The sequence below is a fragment of the Sorex fumeus genome, unplaced genomic scaffold (genome assembly GCF_029834395.1).
Source record: "Sorex fumeus unplaced genomic scaffold, SorFum_2.1 ptg000265l, whole genome shotgun sequence".
Classification (NCBI taxonomy): domain Eukaryota; kingdom Metazoa; phylum Chordata; class Mammalia; order Eulipotyphla; family Soricidae; genus Sorex; species Sorex fumeus.
This window is the reverse complement of record NW_026606322.1, coordinates 12193826-12217919: the sequence shown is the minus strand read 5'-3', so window position 1 is coordinate 12217919 and position 24094 is coordinate 12193826. Positions and strand designations below refer to the sequence as shown.

General features: G+C 39.1%; 1 protein-coding gene across 1 annotated transcript in view; it reads left to right on the top strand.

Annotated features, from left to right (window-relative positions):
• The window catches only part of PHLDB2 (pleckstrin homology like domain family B member 2), a 117715-nt gene extending 93835 nt beyond the window's left edge, over positions 1–23880 (top strand). The window contains exons 13-18 of the mRNA XM_056109422.1: positions 6148–6352; positions 14800–14890; positions 16377–16523; positions 18151–18370; positions 22631–22716; positions 23696–23880. Coding sequence (XP_055965397.1) covers positions 6148–6352; positions 14800–14890; positions 16377–16523; positions 18151–18370; positions 22631–22716; positions 23696–23836 — 890 coding nt within the window. The 3' untranslated portion in view covers positions 23837–23880. The remainder of the gene's footprint in view (positions 1–6147; positions 6353–14799; positions 14891–16376; positions 16524–18150; positions 18371–22630; positions 22717–23695) is intronic.
• Positions 23881–24094: the final 214 nt, after the last annotated feature.

Sequence of the window (24094 nt, the reverse complement as noted above, 5' to 3'; positions counted from 1 at the left end):
AATCGAACTCGGGTCGGCCATGTTGGCCGCTTGTAAGGCGAACGCCCTACCCGCTGTGCTATCGCTCCAGCCCTAAAAAGATCTTATAATTCATAAAAAATAAATTAAATTTATTTAATGGACTTTTTAAAAAAAAACTTTAATTTGGGGCTTTTAACCAGTGGTGCTCAGGCTGTGTGCTCAGGGATCAGTGGGGCTCAGGCGACCCTATGGAGTGCCTGGCATTGAACCTGAGTTGGCCATGTACAAGGCAAGCATCCTACTGTACTTTTCCACCCCCAATTAATGAATGTTTATAGATTTGCCTCATCACTGTTCTCTTGTCAGTTAAGTCTATTTCTGTTCTCCGCAATGGCTGAAGACAAGGCGTAGATTAGCCATCCTGTTCTTCATATTGAAAGTATTTTCTTTAAAAAGAAAATAAAACTCAACTTATATTAAGTAGATAGATTCATGATAAACAAGAGCTGCTGCGACAGATGCCTGGAAAGATTCTCATGAATGTTTGATATCTAGTCTTCTATCTCTTTTTCCTTCAAATAAATAATGGGAATCTCCACATAATACTCGTAGAAGAAAACTTAACTACTCCCCATAATTCGTATTTTTCCGAGTCCAACTTTGGTCTATCTTTTATGCTCTTGTTTTTCACTAGTAAGTCTTTTCTTTTGTACATCCAAAGAGACAGCAGCCTTGATCTTTCCCTGGCAGCTTCAAAGTTTCCTTTCAAAAGAGTTTCAGGTGGTGCTGATTCAACAGTTTCTGAGGAAATAAAGAATTATCCTGTGTGTTGATGATCCGAGCAGATGTGATATGTCTTTCTAGGCTAGCCTGTTGCCCCTGGCTACCCCACCCAGAGGATGGGGGTGGGAACTGGAGCTTTTAAGAGTTACAACAGATTGTAAAATGGGCAGAATTTTCTAAGCATATACAGGTGGCCCGTGGAGACCAGGAAAGATGAATCATTGTCTCATTCAGAATGGTTTCAGTACCATTTGTTAACTTTACTAAAATAGAAGGCACAAGTGAAATCCCACAGTTTTGAAAATAAAAAAAATAAATTCAGCTTGGTACATTCTTATGAATTCAAATTGAGTAGATCTCATCAGTTTTCTTGAGTTCCACAATTAACTTGAAGTGAACTATTTTTTTTTGCTGCTTATTCATGATGGAAATATCAAGGACATTAGTGTAAGTATAAGCCTGCCTTCAATCAGCACTATTTTAATGGAACTGACAACATGAATCATGCAAATAAAGATCTGTGGGGACAGAGTAAAAGAAAATAAACTCTTGAGTTGTGATGGTTGGTGGCTTTTGTACAACTTGTGAACTATGCTTTCCGTAAGAGTGAATGAAATCTTTGTCCTTTTGTCTTCTGTTAAATGCAGGCAAGTCCAAGAAAGGTATGACAACCTCCTCCTTGTGGTGTCTTTGTTTTCAACAAATAGTGGAAGGTCATTTTCAAGTCATCTTTAAGAAGTGACCAGATTTTAAAGTGTTCAGTTGGTGGAGTTCTAGCCTAACAGTCATTTCTTTTACACAATAGAGAAAAACTGTTGCATGTTCAGTGGAATCGCAAGGCCGGGTCCAGCTGCTGTCCATTCTTTGCACAAATCAGCAGCTGCATGACCCTCTGTATTTTGTTCTTTTGTTAGAGGTCAAACTTTGCAGGAAGCAGGAGTGCTATGGGAGCATTGTTTTGTAAGTCTTAGGATGTAGATAAAGAAAAGAGTAGGCATTGTGAGGCAGATAGGCTCAGTGTAAAACATGTTTCTCTTTTATAAAGGTCTGGTATAAAATAAGTCAGCAAGTAGTGGGGGAGGAGGGGAGGATTGGAAAGTTCCTGCTCATTCATTTCATTTAAGCCTATTTTATAACGAAGACTTAGCAGGGAGTAAAGAACAGTTTTTAAAACTTCCTTAAATGAATAAGATGTTTATTGCGGTGCTAGGTGGTTGAGACACAGCGTGTTCGAGGAATAACTGGTTATCAAGTTTGATGGACTGTGCTTCAAATAATTGAATGGCACTTTACAGACTTCAGCTCTGAAAAGCTATTCATTCCTGTCTGCTTGGGGAAAAGAAATTGTTTTGTAGATATAATCCTGTTTTTAGTTTCCATTTTCTGCTTAACAAATGTGTGTGAAAGAAATTTTCCTCTGTAACATCTTTGTCTGACTAACTGTATGCTCTTTTGTTAACTTCTTGAGTTCTTTCTAAGCTCAGATTTAGTCTAAAAACATGAACATTTATTTTATCTGGCATTATGACTAACACCATCATTGATTACATGTTGAATATGTTATATATCTTTTCTCTCCCCTTGTCATCCTTCTTGATCCTATGTCTTTTTCCTTTTCCCTGTCATTCTTCTACTTTCCTGACTCGTCCTGTACCTTCATCTTCCGGCTGCGGACTATGGTTAGGAAGAATGAATTTCTCTACAGGTGAGCTATGAAAGGCTGAATTGTCAGAAGTACTGATTAAGTTTGTCCCATTAAACCCAGGTTATAATTTAAATCACCTTATTTTCATATGAAGAGAAGCATTTAAAGCATACATCACCAATACTAGCAAGACTGCCTGTGACAAAATGGATCCCTAATGAAGGACTCTTCAGACCAGATTAGCCAGAATTAATAAAGATTTATATTAAAAATTAGCCATGAGCCCTGCATATCCACTCTGTTGGTCTCGTCCCCACTCCCATAAACAGTGGAGAGAACTGAAATTGGTTTGGGTTATTTATAGTTGCTATCATCATGACAAGGTTTTATCAGGTCTCACTCTATAAATTTGATAAATGCCCCCTTCATTTCTGTCTGTAAAGAAAATATTTAGAGCTTTAACAGGTTCTGTGTTACATTTTCGTTGCCATTTTTGCATTATGAGGCATTGCATTGCCTTATAATGTAAAAACAAACAAAAAAGGGAACGACGAAGATAGTTCAAGTGGTAGAGCACATGCCTAGCGTGTTTTCTGTATCGTTTTAAATTTTATTTTAGGTGCCATGGCTTACAATACTCTTAGGAGTCGGGTTTCATGTGTAACATGTTGCAGCACCGCACACTCCACCGTCGTTTCCACCTCCTCCCACCATTGCCCCAGTGCCCTTCCCGGCCCTCCACCATCTCCTGTGTTTGAGGTTCTAAGTTCGATTCCACCACTGCATAACTCCAAGAGTACTGCTGGTATAACCTTGATGATTCCCAGCTCTGCCAAGTATGGACCTTTCTTTTCCCATTTCAGTTACTTACCCCCACTCCACACCATAGATGCAGTCTACTTCCTTATTTAATAATGGAATTGATTAGATGTAATTACTCATGGAATTGGAATTGAAAGAAAAGAAGGCAAATTCATTCTCTGACCATTTCATGATGTCCATTGGCTAAGTAATTGGGGATACTGGGGTAAACAAGACATAACTACTCTCGGTGATAAAACTTATACCTGCTCTGAGACGACTTCACTGTACCATCATTTATTATTGGGCGTTGGACCACATTACCATGCTCTGCTATAGTGTCTCCTTCTGTTATAAGCATCTAGAGCTTGATATGACCACTCCAGATCTAAATACACAAACCAGCTTTTCAGTATCAAACTGACACAATTCAGGGCCACAGGGAAGAGGCCCATGCCCTTTCTTGTAATTGCAACACTAACCTGGTTTTTGGATTTATTTGGGGAATAGAAAGCTATGTCTGGTGAGAGCAAGTTCACTGTGATCAATAAAGTCGAGCCTTTGGGGACAAATGAACAGCACCCTCTGGTGAACTCTCCGATTCATATTGGACTCAGGGGTCCAAATGCCCTACAATGGGAAAATTTGCTCAGTAGAAGCAGGCATTTTCATTTGTTTCCAAGAAAATGGAGGTGCTTATTCTACCACCAAAATGAGTGAGGTCCCCAAGACATAGAGCCAAACTTCAACAAGTCATGAGGAGCACTGGGGACTTCAACACAATCATTAATTAGCGCAGTGCACAGTGCAATGCAGTGGTGTTTCTTGTGCTCACCTGGGAACATTTGGTTTACCATCTGACTTCACCTGAAGACTGTAAATTTATTTTCTTATTCTGTAATACTTTTGAAAAAAAATGAAACCCTGGAAGATTTGGGGATCAGGAGATAACCCTTATATACTCCAGGAATAGCTGAGAGATTAATCAGTAGTGATAATGAAGGGTAAGCTCTTTCCTCCTTTTCAGAGACATGTTTTTGTAGAACTTGATATTTCCTCCTTATAAAAAACAGGAGAGGAAAGGAAGGTTATGGCACATGTGATTGCCAAAAAGATACTTCTTAATTGTTCCCAATAAAGGGTTTTATCTTATTAAAACAAGAGAATGACTCTTGTGTGGATACTGCCAATGTAGGCTATTTCTTTGCCACAGCCTCTCTTAAAAGAATATGGAAAGCTACATATGTGACCTTGCAAATAATTTGATTTTTCTGTTTCCTTCCTTTTCAAAATGAACTAATTGGAAACTATTTCAAAGGAGAATTTAGTAATTCCAAAAGTTCAAGTTTCAAAGGTAAATATTTGAGTACTGTATCTTTGCCTGTCTTTTAGTCAGAGAAAATGGTGTGCTTTTGTGTTGTGTATTTTCCCCTAGCCTAGTGACCTGGGGAGAAGTGTCTACAATTTAGAATTACATGTAATATTAAGAAACTTATTTTTTGTTATTTTATTTCTCCTAGATATCTAAAATTGTACTGTTCCAATTATAGTAGAAGGAAAAGTCCTCATGGAACTAAAATTTTTTCATTCAATTTTAGTACGTAATTTTTTGCTAAAGCATCCTGGATGTGACTTCAGTTTTTCAATAGAAATCTTTAGTTGGGGGGCCTGAGTGATAGTAGGTGTTTAGGTTGTTTCCCTTGCACACAGCCGACCCAAGTTTGACCTCCAATATCCCACATGCTCTCCAAAGCACTGCTAGCAGTAATTTCTAAGTGCAGAGGCAAGAGCAAGCCCTGAACATCGCTGGGTGTGGTTCCCAATGAGCAATCAAACAAATAAAATTGTAATCAGTAATTGAGAAAGCTGTTTGCGATCACTTGCCATCTTTCGTACTCTGGTCTGCTTTTTTTTTTTTTGGTGTTTCATTACCAATTGAAAGCCTTCTTAAAAATATTGTAAAGCACAAGAAAAATGAAAAAATTCAGATAGCCCATTTGTGAACTCTTAATGGGTCTGGTTGTAGTAGGCAGAAAGAGATTGCAAGCTAAAGTATTGGCTAGGGAAACGCCCTTTTAATAAACCAAGAGATTTATTAGCAGTATGATCCCCACGTTGTATGTACATAGTAGAGAATTGAAAGGAAGAATACATTGATTGTGGTGTCCCAAATCAGCTATCAGAGAGAAAATCAGACTAATAACACAAAGTAGAGCCAGTGACCTAATGTACCTGGGCAGGAAAGACACCTCTGACTGGGGGTGCTTTTCTTCTGTAGATATGATTTTCCTATGGTTGATACCATTGATTAGCTGGGAAAAAAGCTACTTACACAGTCATGCAAATACCTTCATTGAAAGGATATTGACAGTGAATATTTAAAATAATTGATAGACAAGGGAAATTGAAAAGAGAAATGAGAAAATATGCAGTTTGGATCTTCTTTGCAGTTGGAAAATGTTAGTGAGTTATGAATGAGATAAAGGCTTCTCTAGTAATTCATCTGAATTTTCCTTTTGCTGTTTTTGACCAAGTTGAGTGCTACTGAATTTGAACACTATCAAAGTGACTGCACGAGTGTCACTTGTCATTAGGTGACTTGCTTTTACTTGAATCCTGCTATTTTTAGAGGATTCAAGTCCTTCAATAGTGTTTCCTGTTTTGTTTGTGTGTATTTCTGTATGTGCTAATATGTTATTCTCTATTGTGCTGAGATGTCAGAGCTGCATGGAAAAGTATCAAGTGATCTGCCAACAACCAAGACCACGCACTGACCACTTTTTAAAAACTCTTGCTTGCATTGAGCATGATGTTCTTTCTTTGATCTTTTCGGCTCTGAAATAAATTAAATCAAGTCCTAGTTTCATGGGCAGATGTTTGGGGTTGCTGATTTGAGTCTTATAAGATCTTAGACTGAAAAATAAGGCATACTAACATATTTATGACTCTCTCCTCAGGGTATAATCACCAACAGATGAGTGAAGGACAAAGGCAGAAACCTGAATTTTACAGCCGCACAGCATCTGAGTCAAATGTCTATTTGAATAGTTTTCACTACCCAGATCACAGTTACAAGGACCAGGCCTTTGATACTTTGAGCCTAGATAGCTCTGATAGCATGGAGACCAGCATCTCTGCTTGTTCACCAGACAATATCTCTAGGTAAGAGTTATTCACAGGTAAGGTTTCTGGTTTGGCAAAGCATCTGCCGGTTTCAAAAGTAAAGATGACAGTTTGAGGTAATGTATTTGAGTACATGCTCAAACTTCTGAGACATAGAAAACCTACAGGGCAGAAGATGTTGATGTCATGGTGGCCTTTAAAAAGGTTCCTTTGTATCGTGTGTGACTTAGTCAGATACTTGATACTTCATTTTTCTCTTTTAATCTGTTTCTTTACATTGGAGTTTTCATATATACATATATACACTATGCTTTAAACAAAATTGATTTGCCTCTTTTGACTGTCTCTGGACTTCATTAGGACTGTTTTTGATTAAATATAAAATAATTTCCAACAACAGAGTAAGAATTTGGACTGGATTTTTACCCTGGTGTTTCTTTAAAAGGAAGAATTTGACTGTTTGGCATATTAAAAGTATACGAATTTAACTGTTCACATTTGTGTTTATCCTTTGAATCAAACAAAAAGTTGATCTCATGGGATTATGACAAAAGACTCATCTCATATATAGATTTCGTCATGGTACTCCACATTAAAATCTTAGGGAAGTCAAGAAGAGATCTCAAAGGGCTATAGGGCATATGTTCTTCATGAGGATTCACCCCTGAGCACTGAGCTGGGTATGGTCCCAAAACACACAAAAAAAAGCTTTGAGGTACTCTACACTAACTTTTGAATAAAATTAGATTTCCACATCCTTGGAATTTTGTATCCAACCTAATGCCTTACTCATTTTTCCTTCTTGACATACCTCACAAAGTTTATTAGTTGAGTGCTTGATGAATTATATTCCTGTGCTTTTTGCTGCATTGGTCCTAACCCTGGAATGATGTCTTTACTCATTTACAGACTCATCATTCCACAAATACTTCAGTCTGAAGTAAGGTGGACTATTGGAGTTGGCTGTGCTAACAGCCAAACGTGCACTAATGTGTACATCTCCACCTAACTTTGTGATCAGTAATGTCATTGCATTTGGCCATGGTGGGAGTATTTACTCTCCATAAATTGACACATACTGCATAGCTGGAGCTATAGCACAGTGGGTCGAGTGTTTGCCTTGCACGTGGCCGATCTGGGTTTGATTCCTCCGTCCCTCTTGGAGAACCTGGCAAGCTACCAAGAATATCCTGCCCCCACAGCAGAGCCTGGCAAGCTCCCTGTGGCATATTCGATATGCCAAAAACAGTAGCAACAGGTCTCACAATGGAGACGTTACTGGTGCCTGCTCAAACAAATTGAGGAACAACGGGAGACAGTGCTACAGACAGTGCTACATAGCAATTTTCATTTTCCTCTAGAGGGATGTTTGACCTGAACACTACTGCTTACAATCATTTCATCCTTTCTTTTATTTCACCTAGACTTACTAAGCACTGATAATGTCTTGCATTGCAAAATATCTTTACCAGCCTTCAACCTCTGTTTTACCATCCTCCAGTCCAATTTCACCATTCTCCCTTCCTATTTTGCCTAGAGAATTGTTCCTTATCCCTCAAACTTAATTTGGAAACTCATTAAAATTTTTTCTTTTCTCTCCTTTTCAATACTTCTATGTTCCATGACCTTTGATACTGTTTTTCTATTATGCCACCTGATCATATTTCAATGTACATGTTTCCTTAATAATTAATTGGTGAATTCCTTACTATTAAGGAGAATGTCTAAGTATCTTTGGACTTTCACACCCAGCAGAGTAGTTGGCACATAGCAAGCATTCAATTAGTTCTGGCTGAATAAATTACTCAGGGTATAGTAAAGGGAATATAGTTTTAAATTTTACATTTTACTATTGGATCTATCTGCATGTTTTAATTTACTGAGAACCATTATGATTTCAACCCAGGAAACATCCATTTTTCAATAAATGTTAATTGAGTGCCAATGTGCCTTAGATGAAGATGTCTAGTTGGATAACTGCCCTTGAGCAAACTTCCCTGTATTGCAAGAAAGTCGTAGGCTTAGAACAGGGAGATTTATGCTCTTGAGATTTGCCTGATAACTGATGGCGTTATTTGAAGCAGATTACAGGCTGGAAAGGTCTTGTTTTTCACTTACAAAATGTAGAAATTATTTTTGAACATAAAGAGATTATGGATTTTTTAATGGTTTGATTAAAATTGTCATCATGTAAATATCATTCCTTTATTTTTAAAGATTTGAACAATTTTCTCCTCTCTTGACTGTGCCCTTTCCCTCTCTCACCAACCCCCAATGTGGCAGTGACAGAGGAAAAATCATATAAACAAAGCATATCTATTTTGGATCAGTGTTTCATAAATGAGTATGTAAAACCCCAGAGTGCAACCAGTCATTATAGGCAAGGATTTTGGAGGTGAAAGAGGAAGAAATGCTGAGTGGAGAGTGGAAAATAAGATACACTGGGCTTGAATTCTGACATTTATGAATGAACTATTTATATTACTACTAATATTACCAGATACAGTCTATTAGAAAAGGAAAGATATAGTCTATTCAAGTAAAAGAAAAACATTGAAGGAACCATGAAAATTATATTATAGTTTGCCACATAGGAATAACCAAAATTTAAGTAGGAAATTATTTGATGATAAAGAGTCATGATGATTATTACTTTGTGTCAGAAAAGTTAATGTTTTATTTTAAGTAGCATTCATAAAGGTAGTGTCTTGTTTTTTTTTTGTTTTTTTCTTGTTGTTATTTGTTTTGTTTGTTTTTTTTTTTCATTTAATCTGACCACTTTGGAGGAAGACATAAGTATGTGTAGTAGTTGGGCATCAAAGAATCTCCAGAAACTCAGGTGGTCTGGTGATGCTAACTACTTTATTTAATTTAATTTAATGTTTTTATTTTGGTTTTGGGCCCACACCTGGCAATGCTCAGGGGTTACTCCTGGATCTTCACTCAGGAATCATCTCTGGTGCTCAGGGGACCATATGGGATGCCAAAGATTGAATGCAGGTCAGCTGTGTGTCAGATAAGCACCTCACCCCCTGTAATGCCAGCTACTTTAGAGAGTTTGTCAGGGCCATCCCTTTCAGGGCCTGGAACCAGTCCCTCAGAATGACAGAAATCCTAGAAAGTTGAGAAATCATTCATAAATGACAGCAAGTGAACCAATTAATTGTGGTACTTTTGAACAAAGAAGATTGAAATAGAAGTTGCAACTCAGCGGTTATTATAGATATAATGATAAGAGAACACAAAATGGTTTAGTTTTCCAGTACAATAATCTTAGAGGAACTTCCTGTGTTAGTTTGGCATAAGCGTCATCATTATTTTGAAAAAAGGGAAAAAACAATTCTCCCCTCTAAATTTATTTTGAAAAATTTATGCCAGTATTCCCAGTGTGAACACTTGATTGTGAACTCTTGACAGCTTGACCTTCTTATCCTCTGATTTTCCCCACCCTTCATAAATAATCACATTGTATTTCACTGTCACTGTCCTCCTGTTGTTCATCGATTTGCTCGAGTGGGCCCAGTAACGTCTCCAATTTGGACTTGTTACTGTGTTTGGCATATTGAATATGTCACGGGTAGCTTGCCAGGCTTTGCTGCGTGGGCAAGATACTCTTGGTAGCTTGCCGGGCTCTCCAAGAGGGACGGAGGAATTGAACCCGGCTCGGCCGGGCTGGCTGCACGCAAGGCAAATGCCCTACTGCTGTGCTATCGCTCCAGCACATTTTGTCACTGTGACCTCCCGTTGTTCATAGATTTTCTCGAGCGGGCCCAGTAACGTCTCCATCGTGAGACTTGTTACTGTGTTTGGCATATCGATTATGGGTCGGCAGAGAAGGGCCCTGGTCCAGCACATTGTATTTATCTTTCTATTTTGATCTTTTTCTTCGTCTGTATTCTACCCAGTAACATTTCTTCCCCCTACAAAAATTAAAGGTAAATATTTACCTTTTCAAATTACCACTCCTTTCTTGATTTCTTATATTTAGTTATGGGGAACAGCATAGTGCTTTGGTGAGAAGAAAAAAATTACTTTCAGTGATATTTACCTCACCACAGTGATTCAGATAGGGGTACTAAAGCACAGCTAAAAGCTCAACACTTAATTTGTGTTTGTTTTCTCATCTGCTAAATGTTTTAGAAGAATTTGCAAAGGTAGAAGATGAAAATGGTCCCACTGAATATGCCATTCTAAGAAACCAACCTCATCGGAAAGTAAATCATCTCCTGGCAGGGAGCTGCACTTAGCCTGTTCCTTTAGTTTGCATTGTGATTTCACATAGAACTGATGACATAGTGCTAGAAATCATAGATAACAAGTCACCATGGTCAAAGACTACTAAGAGTAACACCGTAGCACTGTCCTCCCATTGTTCATCAATTTGCTCGAGCGGGCACCAGTAACGTCTCCATTGTGAGATTTGTTGTTACTGTTTTTGGCATATCAAATACATCACGGGGAGCTTGCCAGGCTGTGCCGTGCGGGCAGGATACTCTCGGTAGCTTGCCAGGCTCTCCGAAAAGGGGCAGAGGAATCAAATCTGGGTTTGCCTGGTCAGCCGGGTCAGCCGCATGCAAGGCAAACACCCTACCTGCTGTGCTATCACTCCAGCACACTCACTAAGAGTATTTATTTTATTTTATTGCCAAATTCTCTGTCATAAAGATGAGGCCAGGAGTGAGAGACAGGGCTCAAGTGGATGCATATACCCTGCATGTGTAGGGCCCTGGGTTTGATCCCAGCCCGAATTACTGCATCCCCTTTGCATCACTGGGACCAGATGTGCTAAGAGTGGCCGGTACAGCAAGTTTTTTAAACTGAAGATTAATTAGAAGATGCCTCTAAAAAGTCTCATAGAAAAGAAAGAGGGGCCAGAGAGATAGTACAGTGGGCAGTGCACCTGCTTGCATGTGACAGCCAGGTTCATTCCCCAGCACTGTATATGGTACCTCCAAGAACTGCCAGAAATGACTCTTGAACATAGGGCCAGGAGTAAGTCCTGAGTATCACCAGTCATGGCCCAAATTTTTGTTTAAAATAGAAAGAAATTGAAAACTAAACTTTGTTCTTTGCTTAAGATTTTAAATAAGTGCAAATCTAGGGCCAGAAGGATGATACAGAGGACAAGGAGCTTGCCCTGCACACAGCTAATCTGAGTTCAATCCCCAGCATCACATATGGCACCCCAAGCCCCATCAGAAGTGATCCCCAAGTGCAGACACAAGAGTAAGCCCTGAACACATCTGGGTGTGGCTCAGAAAACTGAAAAAAAAAGAAAAATTAAAATATTTTGAAATTATAATCATATTAATGTTTTAACTCTGTGCTGAAATTCTAACAAGACTAATTTAGTCTCCTGGTTTATTCATCACAAACAACCATTTATACAACTACAGAATGATTCAGCATTGTGGGTACATTTGCTATTCACTCTTTGTTGAAATAATTTTTTGTCTACCAGAAAATTCCTTGAGGGAAAAACAATATTTTAATTTTTTCATCATCATTCTATTTACGTTGTAAACAAACATAAAGCTTGGTAAATAGGTCTTGACTCTTAGGAAGTAGCAACTGAAAGTCACCTCTGGATAGAATCTCTATCCTGCTGGAATCACCAAATTGATTTATAGAAGATATTATAGGAATACCACTTATAATGATGCATTATTAAAATTGAAATGATCACCCTGTTAAATTCTTATCTCGTGCTCATTCTTTGATTTCTCAAGTCCACCCAAAGTAGAAGAGGAGTAAGACTCCTTTCATTGCTTTGACTTTTGACCTTCAAAAGGCAGATATGCACTTCTACTTATGTGTGTAATGCTCTGAAAGTATTCGTGAGACCGGATCACTGGGCCATTCACAGTATAAAGATTGTTAGCTGTACCTGCTTTTTCTACCTAGTTATATAATGTTGTGCTATCAACTGAAGGTTGCTTTTATAGCTGACCAACTTTGGTGAAACCATATTCAGAAAGGGAAACAAAATTCCATCAAGCATAGAAGAATTCTGAGTAGCATATGTAAATTTTCAGAATAGTTTGCAACTGTTGTCTTTCAACACAGTTCGGATTTGCTCTGTATATTCATCCACCTCTGCCTTCGGTTTCCGCTGCAATCCATTGACAACCACTGATCTTGTTATTGTCTTCATAATTTTGCCTTTTCAAAAATGTCAGATCATTGGAGTCATACAATATTTTGCCTTTATACCACTTAATATTTATGGTTCCTCCATGTTCATTAGTGCTGAATAGTGTATGTTGTCTGCATGTACCACAGTTTATTTGTTCATTTATCTACTGAAAGACATGAGTGCTTTCACAATTATAATTTTGCAATTATAAATAAACTGCCATAAGCATCCTTGTTTTAAAATAAAACATTTATCCTGTTATTACATTCATTATTTCTTCAAAATAACTTTAAACCACTTATTGAAATCACCCTAGATTTGAGTTCATTCAATGTATGATTTAAGAGAGATAATGCAGGGGTTAAGATGTTTGCCTTGCATCCACCAACCCAGGTTCAATCCCTGGTATCGACTATGATCCCTTGAGTGACCTCGGAGTACAGAGCTGGGGCAATTCCTGAGCACCACCAAATGTGACCTAATACAGACAACTCCCTCCCCCCCAATCCAAATGATTGCTAATTTACTTGAACAATTATCTTAATTATCTTATATACAAAGTTTAGGTGAATTTATCTAGCAAACATAAATGTGATCTGTGTCAGACAGATGCAGGGATGATAACCTTCATGTCTCAAAGAGAGTCTAGAAAAGAAGACACATTTTTTCCCCTTAAATTTTTATTAGTGAAACACCATGAGGTACAGTTGTAGACTTACAAATTTTTGTGCTTGGGTTTCAGTTATACAATGATCGAATACCATCCCTCCACCGGTGCCCATTCTCCATTACCACCAGTCCCAGTATCCCTCCTACCCCCCTCCCCCCAATCCCACCCTACCACTGTGGCAGGGCATTCCCTTTTGTTATCTCTCTCCTTTTGAGTGCTGTGGTTTGCAAAAGAGACATTTAGTGATAATCTTGTTTGGACTATAGTCTACTCTCATCACGCGTTTCCCATCCTGAGAGGGACCTCCCAACACCCTTTATTTGGTGCTCCCTTCTCTATCTGAGCTGCCTGGAAGACACATTTTTAAAATTATACAAATCGACATGAATAAGGAGCAACCTTAATTCTCCAAAGATGAAACTTCAGAATAAATAAGTTTTGGCCTAGGCAATGCTTCCCTTTTTTCTAGAACAGTCAAGTGCAACTTAAATAAGTGCAAAAAATTTTTTTGAATATTCCCAAACTCCTTTATCTTGGAGATGTTCTAACTTTATTGAGGCCTGAACTCTATTATCTTGATTTCTCTTGTTCAAGTGAGTCATTCTCAATGGTTGTTTCTTATGCAGTTCTGGAATTCTCTCAGTTTTCCTCACTGATGGGTGTCATTGACAAAACTGGACATTACCAGTCCATGGAAATAAATTGCCCACATATATGAAGACACAACAAAAAAGCAGCTAATGACATAAATTCCGAAACTGCATAAAATATCTTCAAGCCTGGATGTAATCTATATAGAACTTCAGTGGACCGCCTTGCTGGTGTGACCTCTCTCAGTCAATAAGCTAAATAGAGGAAGGCCTCCCACTGGCCATGCTTTCAGACTAGTAAGGAGAGAGAGAACAAAAGGAAATGCCCTGCCACAGAGGCAGGGTGGGGTGGAGGGGACAGGGCAGGGGTGGTGGGAGGGATGCTGGGACCATTGGTGGTAGAAAATGGGCATTTGTGGAAGGATGGGTACTCGACTGTTGTATGACTGAAACGCAAGCACAAAAGTTTTGTAAGTCTGTAACTGTACCCCATGGTGATTCACTAATAAAAAATATTTTTAAAAAAAGAGGGAAAAAAAGACCAATTTGAGGGCACATTTTATAAGATATGTTTGGCTTATATCTTTAAAGTACTTAATTTGATGTTTGAGGGACTTGCCTTTATTTTGTGTCCTAAAGTAGTTAAGTTGGTATCTAACACTTGTAATTTTCAAACGAAAAATTGTGACCCTCGTCTGAACAAAAACTCAGCCAACATCCTGTAATGTGTCTATGCTTAAGTTTTTATGTACCTCCCTGTGTGTGTGTGTGTATGTGTGAGCCCACACACATGTGAGCTTGAGAAACATTAATAAGAAACTATGTTCCGGGGCTGGAGCAATAGCACAGTGGGTAGGGCGTTTGCCTTGCACGCGGCCGACCCGAGTTCAATTCCCAGCATCCCATATGGTCCCCCAAGCACCGCTAGGAGTAATTCCTGAGTGCAGAGCCAGGAAGAACCCCTGTGCATCGCCAGGCGTGACCCAGAAAGCTAAATAAATAAATAAAAACCAATTAGGATATTTGTAAAAAAAAAAAAGAAAGAAAGAAAAGAAACTATGTTCCTAAAAATCTTCTGTGTTTCATTCAGTGCCAGCACTTCAAATATTGCCAGAATCGAAGAAATGGAGAGACTGTTGAAGCAGGCTCATGCAGAGAAAACACGGCTTCTTGAATCCAGGGTAGGCAAAATAGCTTTTTCTACAAGGTTGGCCAGGGGAGTTTCAGGATACTCTGAGTTTGACATCAAGAATTCACCTTCTGTCCCCAGTGATGTTGGAATAGTCTCTCAATCTTTCTTTGCTGAAGAGTGCGGGTGTTGGAGAGAAGGTGTTGATGAGTCTTAACTGCACCCAGTTCTCCCTCATTCCAAATACGTATCACGTTAGACTGAAATGAATGTTGCATTGTATTTCCTCCCTGATGGCCACATGGCGCTCCTACTGAACAACAAGGAGCTTTGTTATATCTTATTGCAGCTTGCATTGGCTGCACTATTGTGATTTTTTAAATCCCACCTTATTATGACTGTATTTCAAGTCAGTCTATGAACTTCCTTAGGAATCCCCCACAAATGCCTTCACTTCCTGCCCTGCCGGGCACCTCCTTTCCTCTTCTCACTCCCAGGGGCTTCCTCTGCAGCTTTCAGCCAAGAAGCTGCAGAACAACAGGAACAACAGGAATTGGAAGAACTGATGGCCTTTAGTTAAAAGACAACTATCTATGGCTGCTTCTCTGGACTAGCGTGGGGTGGTGGCGCCTGAAGCTTTGTATTTTAAAAAAGTGAGAGGTTTTTCGACCTCCATATGAAATAACTGAATATAGTCTACAAGCTAGATTTGCACTCATGTCTGAATTTTTTTTTTGCTTTTTGGATCACACCCAGCGATACAGGGGTTACTCCTGATTCGTGCACTCAGAAATTACTCCTGGCAGTGCTCGGGGACCCTATGGGTTGCTGGGAATCGAACCCAGGTTGGCCACATGCAAGGCAAACGCCCTACCCACTGTGCTATTGCTCCAGCCCCCTATTAATTGAATTTAGAGGTTGTATTTCTACACACATGATTTTGTAAACGATGTGAAAGGTGGTTATGAGTTGTTTTGTAACTTCAAAGGTCCAATGAATAGAGAGAAGGTGACTGTTAAACTTTTATTGGCAAAGAACTGGCGGGTTGTGAAATGACAGATTCATGTCCTATAGAATCATCTTATCTGCACAATCACAAAAAGCAGATTTTCTCAAAAGAGAGAAGAGGGAAGCATGTTTTTAGAAAAAGTGTGTTGCAGACTGGTGAGTACCAGAGTGACCAACACATTCCCCAGAGGCTATCCCTCAGGCCTTCTCTGCTGTATCTGTAAATCTAAGCAAAGATTTCTGATCAAGGGGTCTTATCCCGTAGAACAAAACAAGAGGGCATGCTCAACAAATAGTCTAAGCTTCCCTGCCCAGAGGGGTCACTGCCCAGAAGCTTGCTGGTCTCTCATTTTGAATTCAATTCTTAATTGCTTTTGGTTCAGGTTTAGTTTGACTCTAGGTTATAGATGCGAGGGGAGTAGGCTATAAATCAAGAATTGTCTGGTGAAATGTTTCTTTTTCACATTATTTGGAATCACTGAAGTACAACCAGTATGTCCTAACAATTTGTTCTGCATGACAACTTTTAGGAACGGGAAATGGAAGCCAAGAAACGAGCTCTGGAAGAAGAAAAACGACGCCGAGAACTCCTGGAAAAAAGATTGCAGGAGGAAACTAGCCAGAGGCAGAAGTTAATTGAAAAAGAAGTGAAAATCAGGGAGAAACAAAGGGCCCAGGTTTGTGATCAAATGTGAATGAATGAGAGTAGGCTGCCCCCTGGTGGTGCTTTTGTAGAGGACGCTACACCCCTCACTGTCCCTTAGACCTTGACTTGCAATGAGTAAGAGGAAGATGATCGAACACTGGACACCCTTTCCCCCAACCCCTCGCCCCCACTACACACACACACGCGCACACACACACACACACTCACACACACACACGTACCAGTGCTTTTCATAACTCACTGGGTTTCTACTAACTATATCACTTTTTTCCCCACACCTTAACCGTTTTGATGGGAGATGTTTATCACTTTTTTTTTTAACCACTTTTTGGAAATGTGTTTAAAAGAATATTTTTTGAGCATCATTCAAGACTCAGATGAATTTGCTACTGAAAACAAATATAACACCCAAACTAAAAAGTCCATGTAACTTCAAGTTCAAATCCATTTACAATAAAAACAATTGTTTTTAATCAGTTTACAAATTGAGACTGATGAAAAGGAACCATTTCCCTTTTCATAGTTGCTGGCAGTTTGATTGTAAAACAGTTCAAGACCAGAGTGATAGTATAGCAAGTAAGTGCTTGCCTTGCATGAAGCCGACCCAGGTTCAATCCCCAACACTTTAACCCCTGCCAAGAGTTATCCCTGAGTACAGAGCCAGGAGTTCTGAGCATTTTAGGTATGTCCAAAAGATCAGATAATAACTATAATAAACTATTTAAGACTTTGTGCTTGAAATATTAGTGAGTTCCTAATACCGGTATACAAAGTACCACAGAATCAAAGGCAAAATATTAAAGGGGAAAACAAAAACTCATTGTACCAAATCTGCCCAATTCTAATTTACAGTGAAAGTTGTCCATGCGTGCTTTGTATCTGAAGCCAAACTAAAAAAAAAAAATCAGAAATATATTTTAATCTTAATTATAAGTTTTGCCTCCAAATATATGATTAGGTCCTTTTCCTTGGAGCAAAGGGGAGGAGTTGTTAATAGAATAAAGTAAAATACCACTTTTAGATCTAATACTCCTGGTTCTGTATGCTTCCTAGATTAGTTGAGTGACCACTCCACCCGAAGTAAAATAAAAGACATACCTGTAGCTCCACCCCTACAGTTTCTGGTCCTAGACAGCTCAATTTGGAATCACTTTTGATGATACTTATCTTTCTACTGTCTTAGCTTTGCTTTTCAAAACATAATCACCGTCTTACATTTCCCCCAGACATGATAAACTGGCAGGCAATTTTGGAGGACCTTATGGAATCATACTTCCTGACCCCATTCAATCTTCTTGTTATGTCTGAGATTACTCAAGGAAACGTATTGTTCAACCAGGCAGGGATAAGCAGAAGCTTGGTCATGTCTGAATTCTGATCTCTAATTAGCAGCACAGATAGCTCTTTCCTGTTTTTTCTCATCAGCCCATTTCAAGGTACAGGATCGATTGGCCTCTCATACAGTAGTAATCCTTCTTCAAACACTAACCATGCACTTGGCTCCAAATGATGTTTGTCTTGAGTTCTCGTGCCCATAGGAGCCTTTGAGAGTGTGTGCTTTCGTCCGGCTTCTCGTCAGACCTTCTGTAAGGGCCCAGAAGGGCAGCTACAGATAAAATGCGTCTTTGTTCTTCTAGGCTCGTCCTTTGACACGCTATCTGCCAGTCCGGAAGGAAGACTTTGATTTGCGGAGCCATGTAGAGACAGCTGGCCACAATATTGATACTTGCTATCATGTATCAATCACAGAAAAGACCTGCAGAGGATTCCTCATCAAGATGGGTGGAAAAATTAAAACTTGGAAAAAACGTTGGTTTGTTTTTGATCGGAACAAGCGGACATTCTCTTATTATGCAGGTGGGTGATGAAGAAAATCAAATCGACTTGATATTGACAAGTCAGGAACCCTCCATTAGAGAGTTAAGTCTACAAATTTCAATATAAGTCAATAGTTAAGTAAGAATTAATGTCATTATGGTCTTTGTAGGTGCACATAATTTTCCTAGTATATATACCCAGCATGACAGTATTTCTTTTCTACAAACAGTACCAACATTACGTTATTTTATAAAGTGTGACTTTTTTGATCCCTGGCACCCAGAACACAATGAAAGCAACCCCTGAGCACAGAGTCAGGAGTAGCCCCTGAGCACTGCAGAGGGAAGGCCCAAAAGCCGAAGCCAAAATCCAGGATAAACAAAAAGATTGAATTGGTGCCAGGTTTGATCTCTGATCCAAAAAAAAAGAAAAAGAAAACCCTTGTGAATTTATCTATTTTAGTTCTTAAACAAGCTAGTGTCTGAATAAAAAAAATAAATGGAAGCTATTTTTTAATCAACATATTGGATTTTAATCCACAAGTCGAAAAAGAGAGGGCTTCTATCTATTCATGACCTAGTATCCTATATAAGTTACACACAATTAGGGAATCTTGACTGACAATCATCCAGGTATCGCTTACAAACAAGATGCACAGTAAGTGAAGGTCTTCAGAAAAGAAGAAAGTATTAAGTGACTGAAATAATTTTGAGATGTTTTAAATGATGGATTATGTGAAACAGCCCACTGACACCCCATAAATGCAGGAATACTCATGTGATCGGTGTATGCATTATGAAACCTCTTAACAGCCCTTGTGTCACGTGAAACATGCACCCACACAACTCTGGTGCAGCTTTCTTTTACAGCCATGATGGAAGAGCAGTCTCATCAGAGTGATTATGCAGAGATCCTGTTTGGGGATGACTCTATCAACATTTATGAGCATTGCCAGGAATTGCTAAAGAGTTTATAAATAATGGATAAAAGTGATAGCCCAGGGGCCAGAATGATAACACAGAGAGTAAGGCACTTGCCTTGCACACAGCCAACCTGGCTTCAATCCTTGGCACCACACATGGTCCCTTGAGACCCCCGCAGGGATGAGGCCTCCATGAAGAGCCCAGAGAAAGTCCTGAGCACCGCTGGGCTTACTCCCAAAAACAAACGAAAAATGCCCAGTCTTTTAATCCATCATGTCCGATTATGTTTCTAAAAAGAGGTGTGAGAATCTAAGAGCCTTGTGTGGAGAAGAAAGCCCAGACTAGGGGCCCTCAGAAATGTGCCAAGGAGATTGAGGGACAATGCATGCCTTCTCCTTAGGAACTCTCTTGTTTTTCATTTTGTTTTGTTTTGGTCACACCCACTGGTGCTCAGAGATTACTCCCGGCAGTGCTCAGAGGCATATGCTGGGGATCCAACCCTGGTCGGCTGCCTGCAAGGCAAGTGTCTTGCTTGCTGTACTGTTCCTCCAGCCCCTCCTGTTAGTTTTCACAGTAGCTAGTGTCCTGGAGTTAATGAGCTACGCTTCCCAGGTGTTGCTCCCTTTTTGAGAGCCTCTGACCTTAAATTTTATTAAGTTTAGGGACACTCTCTTGGTACAAAGAAAAAGTTGCCAATCTAGCAAAAAGTGTCAGTTTAGTATCTTCAAAAAGTGGGTAAGGCAAATTTTTCTGTGCGCCATTCTCCTCAGATAATTTTCCCAAATAAGTTATTTAAATAGCATCATGCTAAACAGCTTCCCCCCTTATTGCCTCTCTTTCTAGGAACCTCTTTTATTCTTTCCTCTGTCAGCTAGGTGAGTTATTTAGTGCCCTTTCCCTCCGACCTATATAATGCATTTTTCCAAATTTAAACTTCTGGTGATCATTTTTTTTTTTGCCTTTTTGGGTCACACCCAGCAATGCTCAGGGGTCACTCCTGGCTCTGCACTCAGGAATTACTCCTGGCGGTGCTTGGGGGACCATATGGGATGCTAGGGATCGAACCCAGGTCGGCCGCGTGCAAGACAAACGCCCGACCCTCTGTGCTATCGCTCCAGCCCCATGGTGATCATTTTGTAATTTTAAATACCAAAACCTTCGGTGGGGGAGGATGGGAAGAGGGGTGTGAAAGGGAGGCTATAGTATAAGAATGATCTCTCGGACTCCTAACACAAAAAAATAGAAAGCTGAACACACAAATTATATTTAATTCACCTTTTAGTATTTACCTATATAACTGATCACTGTGACCTAGTTGGAGAGATACTGTCTAGGGCTCCTTTTATAGCTGTCATCAACTTTGTCTGTTTCTGGGACACCCCCACCCCCAACCCGCCAATTCCCACTCTCCTCTCAAATACCACCAGGATGTCTTGCAGATTGTGTTTCAGGCTTACTGTGATTCCAAAAGCCCCACACACTTCAGTCTGCCGGTGAGGCAAATGGTCAGGGCCTGCGTGAAGCAGCTGCTGAAAGGCAGAGCCTGAGTTCTGTGTGTGGGTCACAACCCTGACCCCAGTGCCTGGCTTCCTGCTTACTACTTCGATAACACTAAAGGAAGTTCTGAAGAAAATAGAGCCACAGAAGCCTGGTGTGGTGCTACAGAAACAGAACAACTTGCCTTATCCTGTCCATTTGCAAGGACATTATTTTTTCTCCTAACTCACAATATCAGGACCCCGCTTATCAGTTTCTTCTTATATATGAAGTCCCCTAACACCCAAGTTTTATTCCTCAGTTTCTGCCTTGAAACATTGATGAGACTTGCTTTTCTCTCCATCTTTTGCTTTACATGGTTTCAGAAAAAAACAGTAATTGTGCTCCCATGATTTGTTGTAGAACCTTTTCTTGCAAATGTTAGCGTGGTGCATAATCTTCAATTTCACAGAAACTGATGGAAACTCACCAAACATGATATTGATTAAAACACTGTTTCTTGAGGAAGAATAAAAACAAATACATGAAAATAGGGTTTATATCAAATAGATTAGGGAAATGCTAGATTTAAGGAAATAAAACAAATTTACCTTCTTCTGAATATTTCAGGGTAACTATTTAAAAATATATATATTATTAGTGTCTTTCTTTCACTGTCACAAAGGTCCTGACTTTGTTTTTCTGAAATCTGAAATAGCCTTTCAGATTGCCTGTATCTGTTTTCTTGTGTGTGTGTGTGTGTGTGTGTGTGTTTTCTTAATATGGTGATATAAATTATTTGCTGTGTTTGTACCTTTTTTCAACATATAAATGTTTCAAGATTATATGCACATCTTACCTCTGTATTTTCAGTGTCTGTGTAGATTCCATGGTATGATTAATCTATAACTAAATCAGTTCCTGTTAAAGTATAAGCGGATCTTTTGCATCTTTAGTATAGCCTTTCACTATCAAAAATACAAATCGATATGCACTTGCGTATAGCTTTCATAAATAATATTTTAGCAATGTGACTGTAGAGGAATTTTGCTTTTTGTTTTTAAAAATTACCTTCCTCAGTGCAAGAAATAGTGTAGTGGGTAGGGTCAATTGCCTTACCTGTAGCCAACACTGGTTAGATATGGTCACTGAACACTGCCAGGAGTAATTCCTGAATGCAGAGCCAGGAGTAACCTCTGAGCACCGCCAGGTGTGGTCCCAAAACCAAAATAAATAAATAACCCTCTTCAGAGGGCTTTCTTACTTGCACTTTCAACTGGGTTCAATCCCTGGCACCTCTTATTGCCCCTTGAGCACCTCCAGGAATGATCCCTGAGCACAGAGCCAGGACTAATCCAGTATTAAGTGTGGCCTTCCCAAAAAAGATGTGAAAAGATATTATTGACATGTAGCTTTATTGGAAAAGGGGTGGGGGGGAATCAAGTGTTTTGGATAGAAAATTTGATAGGAAAGAAAAACAAGTAGAATAGTATTTAAAATTACATGTAAAATACCAGACTTCTTCCCAGTTTAATTGCAGCAGAAAGAGGTATAAATATTTCTGCTACAATGCCCTAGTTAAAGAATGTGGCAAAATCATTTGTATTGGTGTCAATGTTATTTATGTTTTGTGTGCTAACCTGGCAGTTAGTACTTGGGGTTATATTTTGATGGATAATTGGGTTAAGAGCCTGGGGCAAAGTTATTTAGTCCTCTATGATTGGACTAATAATTAAATCAACCATCCCTTTTAAAAAATACAGATCCCACACGATGCATTAACCTAGATTATCTGAATTCATCTTTGTTCTAACACTAAACATTTTATAATAATTACATTATTTCCTCTGTTCATCGGTAATGATAAAGTGCTTATTTTACCTTTCTTCTATCATTGCAGACAAGCATGAAGCTAAATTAAAAGGAGTTATATACTTTCAAGCCATTGAAGAAGTATACTATGATCACCTCAAGAATGCTAATAAGGTAGACATTGACTCAAGATTCTAATTTGAATGCATAAGTAAATTGGAAGAAATATGTTTTATAAGTTTAAACAACTTAGATTATTGTTCTGGTATGATGTGTAAATATGAGTATATTGATAATGAAAAAGAAGCATAGAAGGGCCAGAGAGATAGTTCGAGACTAAGGCACTTGTCCTGCATATGGTTAACCCTAATTCAATTCCCACCACCACATATGGCCCCCTGAGCACTGCTGGGAGTAATCCCTGAGCACAGAATAACAAGTTAGCCCTGAGTGCCTCCAGACATAAGCATAAAACAAAAAGGAGAGGAAGCATAGTATAATGGGATTGCTGATCTTTTTTGTGAGAGGAAAAAAATGTCATGATGAAGTGAGTCAACACTACACAAGTTGATGTAGGAGCTCCTGCCAAGCTACATGGTATATGGGTTCTCAGAAGGAGCCACTGCTTAGTCATGAGATAGAGCACAAGAAAGGAACCTAATAGGACTAAGTATAACAACTTTTTTTTTATTGAGTACCTACAATCATCTAGGTTCTCTGCTAGAGCTTTATGAAACTCGACTGAGAAGATTTGTGTGTGGGGCCAGAAAGCTAGTGCAATGGGCAGGGTGCTTGCCTTGCTTGCCGCTGACATGAATTCAGTCTTCTGAATACTGCCAATAGTGTTCCCCGAGAACAGAGTCAGGAATAAGCCCTGAGTACGGCAAAGTGTGGTCCAAAGATTAATAAATAAATAAATAAATAAACAAAATACATGTGTGCTCCACATAAGATTTTTTGCTCAGAAAAATCAGAACGATGATTAATCTTGACACAGGCATTGGGAGTTGGCTACAGGTTATACTATAAAAAAAAATGCCTGTAGATTTTAGCAACATTCCTAAAGGAGGCAGCCCTTATACGTGTATTATAAAATATTAAAATCATATAGTTTTCTTTTTATTTCATATTCTTTTCCTCTTTCAATTTTTAGAGTCCTAATCCATTGCTGACCTTTAGCGTCAAGACACATGACAGAATCTACTATATGGTGGCACCATCACCAGAAGCCATGCGAATTTGGATGGATGTCATAGTTACGGGGGCCGAAGGATACACTCACTTCCTGTTGTAATGAACTGGTGCAACAGTCCACCTGAGGGCAGATTGCAATAATTTTTTACATAAAAGGAAGCCATATTCAGTCCCCAATAAAGGACACAACAGACCCAGCCTTCTTCTATGTACTCAGAAGTGCTTTCATATTAGAAAAAAGGCATCGTAAGAGACAAATAATGGGTTTCAATTCTAAGCTTGGTCATTAATAGCAAAGGAATTGAAGCTTTCATGTGAATGAAAACACTTGATAAATATCACCACTTACAAAGACATT